We start from the raw sequence: 14,341 nt of genomic DNA on the forward strand, positions 1-14,341 counted from the left end.
AAAAAAAAAAAATTAAAAAAAAAAAAAAAAAAAAAAAAAGAAGAAGAAAGAATAAAAGATCATGGAAAATTCGCAAAGCGGATAATTGAACTGTGGATAATCTGGAGTTTACTGAGTGCGTGTGTGTATATATATATATAAAAAGAAGAAAAAATTCATTTCCAATTCTAAGATAATATGAGTAGTTAAAATTTTGAACATGACCTGTTATTTATTCACTTCTACCAGCATGAATAAGAGACCTGCATAAAAATAAAATCCCATTAAAATATTTTTTTTCTTCAATTCAAGACTCTCTCACCTAAATAAATAAATTGCTAACATTTTAAAAATAACTTGTGTTTGCTCTTCATGGAATTGATCAATTGAAAAATAATTGTATTAGTTATCTTTAGATAATTTATTTTTGTCCAGTTTCATCTAGTGCCCTGCGAAGAAAAAAAAAATTCCAATCTAAGTCCCAAATTTGGGTGTGACAAATTATTCCCGAATCAATTTTTGATTTTAAAATTATCTGATTTTCACTGTTTAAGTTGCAATCTCCAACGTTTTTAAGTGTTTTGTAGCATAAGCTAATTTTAATTAATTATTAAGAACTAAAGTGCTTTACTTGAAAAAAAAAAGTTTCTTCCCATTTGAAAGAATTTTATTTTGGGTAAAAACTGAGGTTAATGTTTATTTTTTCTAACTCATAGACCTTTGTGAATGTATATATTCCTTTTCAATACAACTGTTTTTCTTTATCTAATGAACTTGTTCAAAGTCATGTTTATTTCTGGTTCTTAGTCTTGCTCAACGAATTAATTTTCTGGAATGTAACAATAATAATAAAAAAAAACAGTTTAAAGTCCTTGTGCGAGTAATTAATATAGAATATAAAAAGATAGTTGTTTAAGTGTACAAAAACATTTTGATGGAAAATGTACAATAACAAGTACTCGGCCCTTTGGTTAACAAACAGAATACAGAGAGTGTTAACAAGTACAGCCTAGAGTTTCATAATACTAAATAATAATTTGTTATCTATAAAAACACATTTCAGATGGACTTCAAAAACTATGACTGTTTTAACTAAGTGAGCAAAATTTAATTTTAAAAAGAATTTCTTTAATTATTTAGCACATTAAATGCAAACTTTAAGAACTTTTACATAACAAAATATTTAATAAAAAATATTCCTCTAGTTGAAACATTTCAGTACAATGAGAAATGTTTAATATTAAGTGTAATTGACAAAAGCTACATATGGAATTCAAGAGATTAAATCATCATTAGATAATTAAAAATTAAAGTTTTTGTATTTTATTTTTTTTTACAAAATACTAAAATTAAAGAAATAGAATTCCAATAAGGCAAAGGTGCAAAAGGGGGCAATAAAATAGCAAATTATAACAAGATATTTATTAATGGTTTTTTTAAAAATTTATTTCTAAAAAAAGTTGGTAAAACATTATATTTTGATGCTACACAATTAAAAATTTGTAGCAAACAAATCCATAGCATGTTCAATGCAGGTAATAAAATATAATGTACATAAAAAAAAAAGAATTAAAAAAGTAAACATTTGAAATGTATTAATCTATTCAACTGTTATCCACATATCTTAATAAATATGTTAAGATCTGCAGAAATGTAATATAACTGCTTAATAGCCTTAGAATTTTAAGAATTAAGAGTAGAGAAATATAAACAAGATGATGTTAGAATTTATGAGGAAAAATATTAGTTTATTTTTATTAGTTTAGTTACCAAGATATTAAATTAGGCAAAAATGATTTTTTTAAACAAAATTCTTTTGAACTTGGATTAAAATGAAAGTTAAAATGGAAAATTAGATGGCAAATTATTTTGAATGACAATTTCCCACCACCGAGAAAATCCTAACCGAAAGGTGGACAGTGAACTAATAGACATAAAATTAAACTATGAGATATTCATTGTTTTTTAATTAATAATAAGTTAAAAGACATTTATAACTGGAGCATTAACCTCTTGAATAAGCTATAAAGATATTCTGCTACTTCTTAAAATGTTAGTAAAGTTACTTTTCAATACATCTAAATTTTCATTTTTAAAATGTTCTAATCCTACATCATGATTTGTATTAAACTGTAATTCATCTTAACTTGATTTAAGAACAAAACATCATAATTTATGAATCTCAAATTATCAGCATTATTTTTATTTGTAGGGAATTGCATTATAAGTAAGAATTTGTGAATATTACAAACAATTCCTACAATATGTTTGATTTCAAATCAGGGAAGGTGCCAGATAACAAGATATATGAAGGCCCCATTTGAATTATGGAATTATTTGAATTTGATGGAATTATAGTCAGGGTGCGTAGCCAAATCATTCAACAAAAAATAAGAACCTTTTAAGAACTTTTCAAGCATTCAAAAAATATTTTTAAGCACTGTAAAAAAATATAATCAAGCAGGGTTGGAAAGTTTCTGACAACTGACGGCTTTATCTTGTTTTAACTGTCATGTTCAAGAACCTTTTGGCATTGTTTTTGACAATTGTCAAAAATCATGAAATTTTGAATAATGTAAAACGAGAGGCGTTTGCATACGCTACGAACTGACAATGCGCCGGAATAGAATGGGGTTGAATTTAATTGTAAAAATGTTGAATAGAACAATGTGAATTGCGTCTTTTTGTATAATTCGAAGCAAAAATCAACATAGTAAAAGATAAATCTCATTTTGAGAGGGAAGTTTAAGCACTTTTAAAAAACACCCAATTAAAAAAGTACTTTAAGGGCTTTTAAAAAAGCAAATCGAAAATAAGCACCTTTAAGCACTTTTTAAAAACGCTATGCACGCTGATTGTCTGCTGACTATAATTCCATCGTTATTCATTTTGAATTATAGAACTTCAAAGTCTAAAAGACCTATTGTTTTTGCTTTGTCTGATTTATGCTGCCCTCTGTTTTGCAGCAGAAATAAGCAAAAAGTGTACTTTTAAAATAAGATAGGAATAGCTTGTATGAACATGATGGCAAGCCTAACTACATTTTTTTTTAAATATCAAGTAGGCCCATTATTCACACAAAGTCTTCATATAATTGGGATCTTAAATAATAGTATTAAGAGCCTATAATAAAAAACTAGATTTTATATAATTGTAGAAACCCTGTTCTTATCTGTTCCTTTGTTGTACAAGCATTAAAATTTGTTTTTAAAACTTTGCCCATGGAATAAAAGTAGAACTAATTTGGAAATTTTAGTTATATCATAAATATTTTTTATATTTTACAGTTAATAATAAATTTTAGTTAAGTAGATAAATTAATAATGTAATTAAATAGGAAGAAATATAGAAGCAGATACAAAGTAATAGTATCAGAGAAAAATTAAATTGATAAAAATAACAGGCAAAGAATGCATTCACACTGATCATGCAGGAAAAGAAAAACAGTGAAAACAGTTATTTTTAAAGAATAAATGATAACATTAATGGTAATAGAAAATTTTAAAGGATAAAATACATCAAAATTGAGTAAGAATTGAACATCAATAATATGAAATATGATTTCGTTGAAAACAGCAATGCTGAGAGGTTATTGAAATGCAGGTATTGACATACAAGGATAATAGTTGATGTTTAGAAACATATAATATAAAAATAAATAAAAGAAAGTTCTGAAATGATGAAATTTTATTTTGATGTTATGATACTATAATGAGAGAGCAAACAAGACATTTTTATTGAATATGAACTTAATATAGTGAATTTATTTTTAATCAAGCAAAATTAAATTTTGTAAGATTAAATAAAAACTTCATTAAAAATTTGATTAAAAACATTAATTTTGATGCATAATGCCTAAAACCAATAAAATGATACAAGTTTAAAACAGTGAATAAATTATGTGCACATTAAAATTATAGATATTATGAAAATGCATAAATTAAAATCTGATTTATAAATCTTTTTGCAAAACAAAAAACAATATATATATATATATAGATATACATGGTTAGCAGAAACGAGTAACTAGACTTTACATACTTTTTTGACACATCTTACAACACACGAAATTAAAAAAACGCCAAAATTTTTTGTTGCAAATGTTTAATGCGAGAGCTTTTTGTTATATGACTAACACATAATCTGTAATCAAGCTCGTTCTACATATTTTCCCACTGTCGATGGTTTCTAATGTTAAACAAATGACAGGTGCATAATGATGCATATTCATATTGGAGCGATATTGAGTCAATTTTGAGTCCAACTGAGGCCCCAAGGTAAAATTGTTGCTAACAAGGGAAACTAGGGAAGTGTGACTCGCCAATTTTGAAATAAACTAGTGGGATGTATGCCTTATGAGAAATAATTTTAGTGGGCAACATTCATTTCGGCCCATAGAAGGTCCTGTGAGAGATAAAAAATAATTCAATATATAGAAAAATCGGTATTTTATTACTTCAATGCAGACTATTAGTTATTGTAATTGTCTCATACTCCAATTAATTTTGTGGTACTTTCACGTACTATATAATGCATATTTATTGTCAAAATTGATTTCGAAAGTTTTATATATCTGTAGTTTTTCATAAAAACCTGTTAGGTTAATTTAAAAATATAATTGACATCAAATTTTTTAAATTTTTTTTTCAAAAAACTTTCCAAATTAATTGGAGTATGTAATTGCAAATCAATTAATTAATTAATAATTAATTAACAATTAATTAATAATTAATTAATTTTCTGATTAATTTATTAATTAGCAAATTAATTAATTATCCAATTAATTACAAATTAATTGGATTATGAGACAATTACAATAACTAATAGTCTGCATTGAAGTAATAAAATACCGATTTTTCTATATATTGAATAATTTTTTATCTCTCATAGGACCTTCTATGGGCCGAAACGAATGTTGCCCCCTAAAATTGTTCCTCATAAGGCATACATCCCACTAGTTTATTTCAAAATTGGCGAGTCACACTTCCCTAGTTTCCCTTGTAAGGATATTTTGAATTTTCCCACCCTGTCTGCATCACTTTGACAGTTGAGTTTGGTCGGGAGAGGAAGTGCATCTCAATCATATGGCCACCACATCATATGCCATGCAATTATTTTATGAGGTTATCATGAGAACATTATTTATGAGCAACCTATGCTCAAAACATTGTAAAAACTTAAAGGATGCATTTTTTCAGCATTAGAAACCACTAAATGTATGGGAGAAGCTTTATTAGATTACATGTTTGTCATGTAATAAAAAGGTTATACAACATTTGCAAGATACATTTTTTGTTGTTGATTTTCTTCACTTTTATGTGTAATAGTTTTAAAAACATAAATATTTAAAATATTGTTTTTCATTCACAGCTAACACTGTACATTCATGCATACCAGTTAAGTATGTAATACAAACAAAACTATTTTAAAAGGGTAAAACAATAAAAATTGTGATTTTAGGTGAAAATAGTGTATAAAACTGTACTATAAAATATTAATAATGATTAATTTAGGATGAATCTAATGATAAAGATTAGTATGGTATTTATGTATTATTTACATATTTTTATTTATTAATGATACAAATTATTACAAAAAAAATAGTTGGTCTATAGTATCATAACTTAAAACAGAAAATATTAATTTTATAGGTTAATTAAAAAAACAAATAATTTTTTATTTGTGTTATAGGTATTAAAAATAAATGCTTTGGCATCAAACAGTATTTGATGAATAAGATTTCATTCTGATGATAATAAATCACGACTTATAACTAGTAGTATAACTTTGAAATTTAAGATATGTTGACTAATCTTAAAGATAACCAATTATCATATTATTACTTAAAATTTAAAATGTACCCTTTTGATGATTAAATTAACAGTAATTATAAGTTTAACCTTCCATTAATCGTGCACTACTAACATATTTTTTCAACACAATAAATTAATCATAATTATGTTATTTTATGTATTCATGTGTAAGAAAGTTTCAAACTAAGCAACAAAATATTTTACATTAAAAAACTAAAATGCAGATAAAATTTACGTCATCTAAAGCTAGCCAGATCATTGGCGTTTCTCGTAACCTTGGAAGCTATCAGCTAAAGGTGATTTGAAACTATTTTTTAAAAAAAAAATATGTTAAAACTTTGAAATAGATCAGTTGAAACTTTGCTTCAATTTAATGTACAAAACTTAAAATTTTTTATTAACTTCTAAGATTTGCTTATATTATATAAATAGTATAATATTATTTTCTGAACTTGGTCTTTTAATTTTTAAAACAAATTGACAGTGTTCATTTTACACTAAAGAATAATGAAATTATTGTTTGACACAAAAACTGAACTTACAACGAACCTAAAAACCAAACTAAACAGCAACCATGTCTTAATTTTTTCAAGCCTACCTATTAAACACGCATGAATTTCTTGAAAACAATTCAGTTTTACATCAACGGTAAAATCTCACTCTCAGTTGGACATCTCTCCTCACAGTCATTTTTCCAATTTATCAGCTTTCTATAAGTGGCAATAACATGATTTGGCAATGACCATTCACAAACAGAACTCAATGCAAATGATGATTTAATCCATCAGAGAACAGACAGTATTATAAATATATAACTCAAATTTATGCTCAATAAATATGTCCTCGAATGATTTCTTCAATAAAAAATGTATTATAAAACTTCCTTGTAAATTATAAAACTTGTAAATTATAAAACTTCAGTCAGTAAAAGTAAAATTTCCTTTTTGGCAATAAATGTTAATATTCTGAAAACGCTGCCACAATTCTTTTGCAAAATATTTGACCAACTCTTCTCAGATAATGTATTTTTTCATATTGATCACTAGCCATATTATTGGCGTTTCTTGTAACCTTGGCAGCTATCAGCCAAAGGTGATTTCAAAGTTCTTCTTTTTAAACTATCAGTCCCTGCTGCATAGAAAACAAATGCTTAACTTAATTGCCATTCTTCTAAAGAGAATTTCTTCATTGAGTACACTTTCTGGATCTAAGTATGTCTGTTCTAGAGTATTTCAGGATAAATTCTTCAAACAGAGATAGACTTTTTATTAAAAATGACTATATTAAGTCTTTTTAATAAAAATAAAACATACTTTTACTTTTAACACCTATATTTTAACTTAACTAATAAATTGAATTATTTAATAAAAAAAAGTTTGAAAGGTCTACAATTAAAATTTTTATATTTTTTAAAAAATACTTAATTCTCTAGATAGTTAGCTGATTGATTAATATTTTAAAGCTCTGAGTAGAGCTAAATGTTGTTAATTCAATTAAAGTTATCAGAATAATAAAATTTTTCATAAAATAATTAATTAGTCAAAAATGCACGATTATAATAGTGCTACTTAAATAAAATTTACATAAACATGAAATAAACAGGTTATATAAAATATATTAATGTCATTAACATTATTAATAGAAAATATAATTTTAGGAAAAATGAAAAAGACACATTTAAGAAAGTCAATAAAAAATATTTGTTAAATGAAAATTAAAGAGAAAAGTAAACAAAGAAAACCAGTAAATAATAAGAAGGCTATTATAGACATTACATAATATCTAATTTCAATTCCATATTTTCTTTGCAATTTTCCCAATAAATTTTTTTAATTACTAGTTCAAAATAAAATGTAATTAATTCATTTATTTCAAAGAAATTATAATACTTTTTTTAAACACAAGGAATGCTAAGAAAAAAAACTTAATATAGCTTATTCAAGAGCCACTAATGAATAGATTTGTTACATGTCCACAGGCATTTTGTGGCAATGAGAACTCATTTTCATGGCAAACAAAGTTAATATTTTAGATAGTTAGTGCCAATTATTATAGATTATAATATAAATAACGATGCCATATTAGGTGTGAAAAAAAAAAAATTCTGTAGTCACACAACAAATCTATACGGTTATGAATACGAAGGCAAGGAAGTTTTTCATTTAGTAGGCAGATTTTGAAACAAATTCTAAATTTTTTGGACTGGATCACTATTTTCTAAAAATTTGCATCATTCAAATAACTATTTAGATATAAAAAAAAAAAAACTTAATTTTTAAAAAGAAAAAAATCAGTTCAAACTTTTGACTAGGGTATATTCACTGCTTGATACCAAAGAGTATAATGAAACATTTAGGGAGAAAAATGACAGAAGTTATTTTTGAATTATCGCGTACACAAGGCATGCGAATAAAATAGAGAAAAAAAAATGGATTTTTAAGATGCAATATAAGATGGAAAACAGGAAACAGCATGAGCCAATATTTTTGCTTATTAGAAATACCTTCGGTGAGATTGAAATTTTCTTGTAATATGTCCGCTACCATCACAGCCAGGGACGGGACAGCTAATAGTAGAATGCGTAGCTATTAGTATGCTACAGAAAATTTGTAAGTACTCTTAATTGTTATCTTAATTCAGTTTTAGGAACCCAAAGAGTACTGATTGATGATAAAAACATTTCTTAATGTAAGTACTCCTAATTGCGATCTTAATTTAGTTGTAGGAATCCAAAGAATATTGATTGATGATCGAAATGTAAATACTCCTAATTGCAATCTTAATTTAGTTTAAGGAACCCTAAGAGTACCGAATGATAAAAAAAATTTCTAAATGAAAGTATCCCTAATTGCATTCTTAATTTAGTTTTAGGAACCCAAAGCATACTGATTGATGATAAAAAATTTCTTAATGTACATAATTCTGATTGCAATCTTAATTTAGTTTTAGGAACACAAAGAGTACCGGTTGATGATAATATTAAAAGATTCCCTAATAGAATAATGCCTAAATATTTTTATATTGCAATACACAAATGTTTTACAGCACAGATTGCAATTTGGTTCATAAGCTAATTTGAGAGTTAGATAAAGAACTTGAAATAGTACATTTTAATTATTATCTCATATTATCCCTTACAAAAAATCCCTTACACATCCCATAGTTGATAATATAATAAATTTGGCTATCGAAACTGTGTATATGAAAATTCTTTAAAAAAAAGCATTTATACAGCATATTTCCTACATTGCATGAAATTTAAAAGCTTTGGATATTGTTAAGAACTCAAAACAGCCAATTTTAAAAATAGTTATTTTAATTTGTTTTCTATCATAAATTTTTTAAAGTCTAAAGAGTACAGGTTGATAAAAATACTGATTAATAAAATAATATTTAAAAAAAAAATCTTTTGAATTATAAAAACTTTTACAGTATATCATTTCAAAATATTTTGAATTCTTACTTTAATTACTTCTAAAGAACACAATGGTTAATGACAAAAAAAAAAAAAAACCTAGTTAATGACACTATTATAAAACTGATTAATAAAATAATTATAACAAAAATTCCTCGTAAATATGAAAAAAACGTTTATTTATTAAAAACTTTTAAGCAATAAAATATTTTATTGCATAGTTTGTAGATTTGGAGAAACTTATAAGCCGATTAAGAAGTTATAAAGCACTTGAAACAGTACATTTTTATATGTTTTCACAATTTACACTTAATTAATCCTTAATTTTTAAGAAACCCAAAAGTATTGGTCACTAAACAAAAATACAGCCAATAAAATAAGAATTGAAAAATCATTTTTAGATAATTTTGCATAACTTGCTACAGTTTATATGTTATGTAAATTTGGGACAGTTGCAAATTTTAATAAAATTTTGTAACATTTCACTTTGAATGCATATTGACAAATTAAATTTTTAGGAACTCAGCAAGAATACTGTTTAAGGAAAATGATATAAAACTGGTAAACGAAATAAGACGCACAAAGATACAGTGGTTTAAAATTCTGTTAACTGGGATGTTTGCAAATTCCAGTAAAATTTGTATCAATGCCTCTTGACAACCGATTAATGTTTACATCAATTAATATTTACCTACATCTTAAATTATTTTTACTAACTCAGCAAGAATATACTAGTTGACGTAAAAAAACACAACTGGTAAATGATATAAGACTTACAAGAAACTTTTAAGAAAAAAACAATGTACCACAATATATCTGTAAGTTGCATAAAACTTCAAAGTCAAATTAATAATCTTTATAAAATACCAATGAAAAAGTTTGAAATATTAGGAGGAAATAAATTGATAAACTGGTCTGGTATTAATCGAATGATTTGAAATATATTGATACCGTGTTTCTGTATTTCCCAATGTTTTGTTTTTATCCTTTGTTAGGCTACTTGTGTTTTCATAGAAATTGAATTGCACAAAAGAACGACATCTATATTGAAAAAAAGACATTTTTTGAGTATTAATCATAGCCCTCCATTCTTATTGGTTAAATGAACATTAAAATAATTAATCTTCTAAAGATTGCAGTCTTAGCTGGAGAAAAATATCAGATGATGCAGTTGGAAATGTAGCTAATGTTTTAGACTTGATACGAAATATATAAGAAAATAACTTTGATAAAAACAATTATATCTAAATTAAAAAGAACATTGATTTGTAAATTGATGAGCAATTAATGCTATTCTGTAATCAACAACTAGCTCATAATAAGCAAACAAATTGCTTCGCTAAAAAAACTAGCTAACACACGATTTACAATATTCTTAGAAATAATAAAGAACAAAAATAGATACTTTACTACAAAATTTGGATATCGATGAACAAATAAAATTAGGATAAAACAGTTTTCAATTTTTTTTAATATTTAAGTTTTTATTATGAAACGAAATCGGCGAAAGCATAAACATACACTCACCGTCTCGTCTCATGCATTTTACATGGCTACCCTAAAATAAATCTTTAATTCTCACAACACGATTTATCTTTCTTTGCCATGCCAAGGCAGATATTTTCCATAAAAACACGTTTTTTTCGCCAAAATTATGCCAAAGCGCATCACATTTTTACTTTTCTTCCTTTTTATTCTGCTACTTTTGCAAAGTCACCTTGCTTGCTCGTTATATGCCGTCACGTCAGCTTGTCACATGGTAAATTTTATGGCGCGAAGTCGTACAAATAAAAACATAGCAAATAAATCTGACTGAAAAATCAAAAATTATTCGGATTTTTATTTTTTAAATACAACTAACGTTTTTAGAATTTTTGCTACAAATCGGTTTTAAATTTTTTGATGAAAACAAAATGTGAGGTTTTGTAAATTAATTCGGCGAATTAAAAGGAGTGTGAGGATAGAGAAATAATAATTAATCAGAAAAATAAAACTACGTAAAATAGTGAATACGGTTTATTTAAGGAAATAAAATTTCTATTTTGATTGATAAATTTTTTTCCCTTTTGCTAATTAAGATGGATGGGGAAGTATTTATTTCACAAGAATAAATCGAACTCTCGGAGTACTTAAATCTAATTATGTAGTTAAAATCATTCTTAGTGATCGATTAGTAAATATTTATTCTGTTTTATTTATATTGATTAGGAAATTATAGTACAACTGAAGGGCATTACAACTTTTCAAAAATGAATGTCATTTCACTTTTATTAATTTATTTATTTTTTATTCCTAAAATGTTAATTTTTTTACCTATGGGTTATTTAATAGGCAATGCAAACTTTTCAACATCATACGATATAAGTAATTAAATATCGTTAATTCGTAAAGTGTATTTAGATCATGATCTGTTTTTTATTTTTTATTTTTTTTTTATTTTATTAAAAAAGATAAATTATATCGTGACTATTTAGAAAACTGGTAATATACTTTATTGCATTGAATTTAAGAACAAAAAAGTATGTTATATAAATTGTGAATTGGTGATGGTAAAATATTATATATACTTTTATAATAAACAGAAGATAAAACTAAACTATTATCAATCATCCGAAGTTATTTCCATTTATGAAAAGATTCCACAGTTGCGAAAGCAGAATAGTGGAAAATCGATTCTCCCCCTCCTTTTTTTTTTTGTTGGAAGTTTTTTTTTGTTGTTTTTATTTCGTTTTGGAATCGTTTTCGAAAGGAAAGTTTGAGTTTACAAAGATAAACAAAAGACAATAAAACAAATTGATCTGTGATGTTATTACGTAAGAAAAGAAATAGGTGAAAAAATTAGGAAGAAATGTAAATTAGCAACAAATTTTTTTTTGTTTTTTGTTTTAATTTATTAGGTCGAAACCAAAGTCGTTTGCTTTAGATGCAAGAAATATAGTTAGTGGAAATACAATGGAACATGCGAATTTACCGTACCGTTTCAGCCTAGTATCCACAGTAAATAAATAATTTATATTTATGAAATGAAAAAGAAAAACTGTTTCGTGGTTCAAGGAATAGAGAAGAAAGATTATAGGACAGGAATAAAGAGATTAAAATAAAATTAGTGGTCCGATTGAGCTGTAAGAAAGAACGTTTATGGAATATAATAAAACATGCAAATTTACCGTAAAGGTTCGGCCTCCAATTTATCCAGAGGAATAAGTTTTCTAGATCTATTTGCTCGAGGACAACCAGAACGACTGCGATGAGAGGAATAATTGCCTGTAATATGACCAGATCCATCACATCCAGGAGTTGGACATCTAAAAATAAATAATAATTTAGATTCACCACATACCGGGGTTGGATCTCTGAAATAAATAATATACATATATATATATATATATATTTACATATATTATATTTGACAAAACTTAATGCACAACACCAATTCTTAAGGTGGTATTGAAAAAAACCAAAGCCTGTTTGACTGCTGAAAGCAGAGAGAATCTATTCACGTTTAATCAGGCAACCAAACTTGTTTCGATGTTTTTCGTTCTTCAATAGTGATTTGTCAGATTTAGATAACTTTTTTTTGTTTGGTTTTTCTTCGTTTAAGTATTAATTTGCGCTTCTTTGAGTATACTTTGTGTGTTATTATTATTAATATTATCCTTTTTTTCATAAAACTATGCGCATGTAAGCAAGTTTCATATTTATTTATTTATTTGTGCAAATTAATTAGTTTTTAAAGAAAGTAAAACACATCAGAAATATGTATCTAAGAAGAAAATAAACAGCTATATGAAATAGTTTTTAAAAAATATATTTTCTTAAACGCAATTTATTTATTTAGTTATTTTTAATTGTAACAAAAATTAATTTTATAACAAAAATGTATTTTATTTTAATATGTAGCATTTTTTTTTACACCATCTAGGACATTTTTAAGGGTATTCTATAAAACAAATTTGGATTAAACTCAAGTAATAAGGTATTTATATGAAAGGAAATTCGCATACAAACAGAAAAAATAATCTTAAAATATATTAGGTGTTCCCACCGTTCATCACACGATGGCACCACAAGAAGGTAATTTAGAAATTGGCAGGTGTTAAACGTCTTATTGTAAGTTTGTTCATCTGGTAATAACATAAACTTAAAATATTAGTGATTCTGTATTAGCATTACGTAATTGTTTTTGTGCAAAAATATCAAGTTCTGCGCCAAATAAGAGTCCTTTGCTGAAACTTTTGACTTACTTCATTAATTTGAAGAAACCTGCAGTTGAGGTGCATCGATTGCTTGGAGAAGCATATTATGAAGCTGCTTTAAGTGAGAGAAGTTGTCGTCAGTGGTTTCAGAAGTTTAAAAACGGCGAGTTTGACGTGGAAGAAAAGCAGTGGAATGCCGAAATTGTACGAAGACAAGGAATCGGAAGGACTATTGGAAGAATATTCGTCCCAAACGCAAAAAGAACTTGATCTCACATTACAAGTGACTCAGCAAACAATTGCATATCCTTTAAAATCGTTGGGATTGATCACAAAACAAGGAAGTTAGGTTCCATACGAACTGCAGCCAAGAGACATTGAACGTCGATTTTGCTATTTGGGAACACATTAATGGGAAGTCCTACCCCACCCGCCCTATTCACCAGACCTTGCCCCTTCAGATTTTTAACTATTCCGGTCGATAGCACTACTTCATTTAGAGAAACCAGGGAATGGGTCGATTAGTGGATATCCTCGAAAAATGAAGAGTTCTTCCAACGTGTGGTATCCAAATGCTCCCAGAAAGATGGGAAAAAGTAGTGTTTTATAATGCAGAATACTTTGAAATTAAGATAATGTGTGAATTTTTCNTACGACAGTCTCCACAAGACTCAAAGACCTTGAAAATATTACAGTGCAATATAAACGGTTTGACCACACCGGCGACGAGAACTTAATTGGACCAACTATTAGAAATTGCAATTAACGGAGACATCCAGGTAGTTGCTGTACAGGAAACTAAACTAAAGAAAACTTCAGCTCTTAAGATCAAGGGATTCGACATTCATAGAACTGACAGATCTACCAAGGGTGGAGGAGGCTTTGCCTTTTTCATCAGGAATGTTAAATATCAAAGTATTGACACTTCAATTGTCCAA

General features: G+C 26.5%; 1 protein-coding gene across 1 annotated transcript in view; it reads right to left on the bottom strand.

Annotated features, from left to right (window-relative positions):
* LOC107438819 (serine-rich adhesin for platelets) overlaps window positions 1–14,341 on the bottom strand; it is a gene marked incomplete at its 3' end in the record, with an annotated part of 316,964 nt that overhangs the window by 197,049 nt on the left and 105,574 nt on the right. The window contains 2 exon segments of the mRNA XM_071184713.1: window positions 8,296–8,358; window positions 12,375–12,512. Coding sequence (XP_071040814.1) covers window positions 8,296–8,358; window positions 12,375–12,512 — 201 coding nt within the window.

This window comes from Parasteatoda tepidariorum, chromosome 8, assembly GCF_043381705.1.
Source record: "Parasteatoda tepidariorum isolate YZ-2023 chromosome 8, CAS_Ptep_4.0, whole genome shotgun sequence".
Lineage (NCBI taxonomy): Eukaryota > Metazoa > Arthropoda > Arachnida > Araneae > Theridiidae > Parasteatoda > Parasteatoda tepidariorum.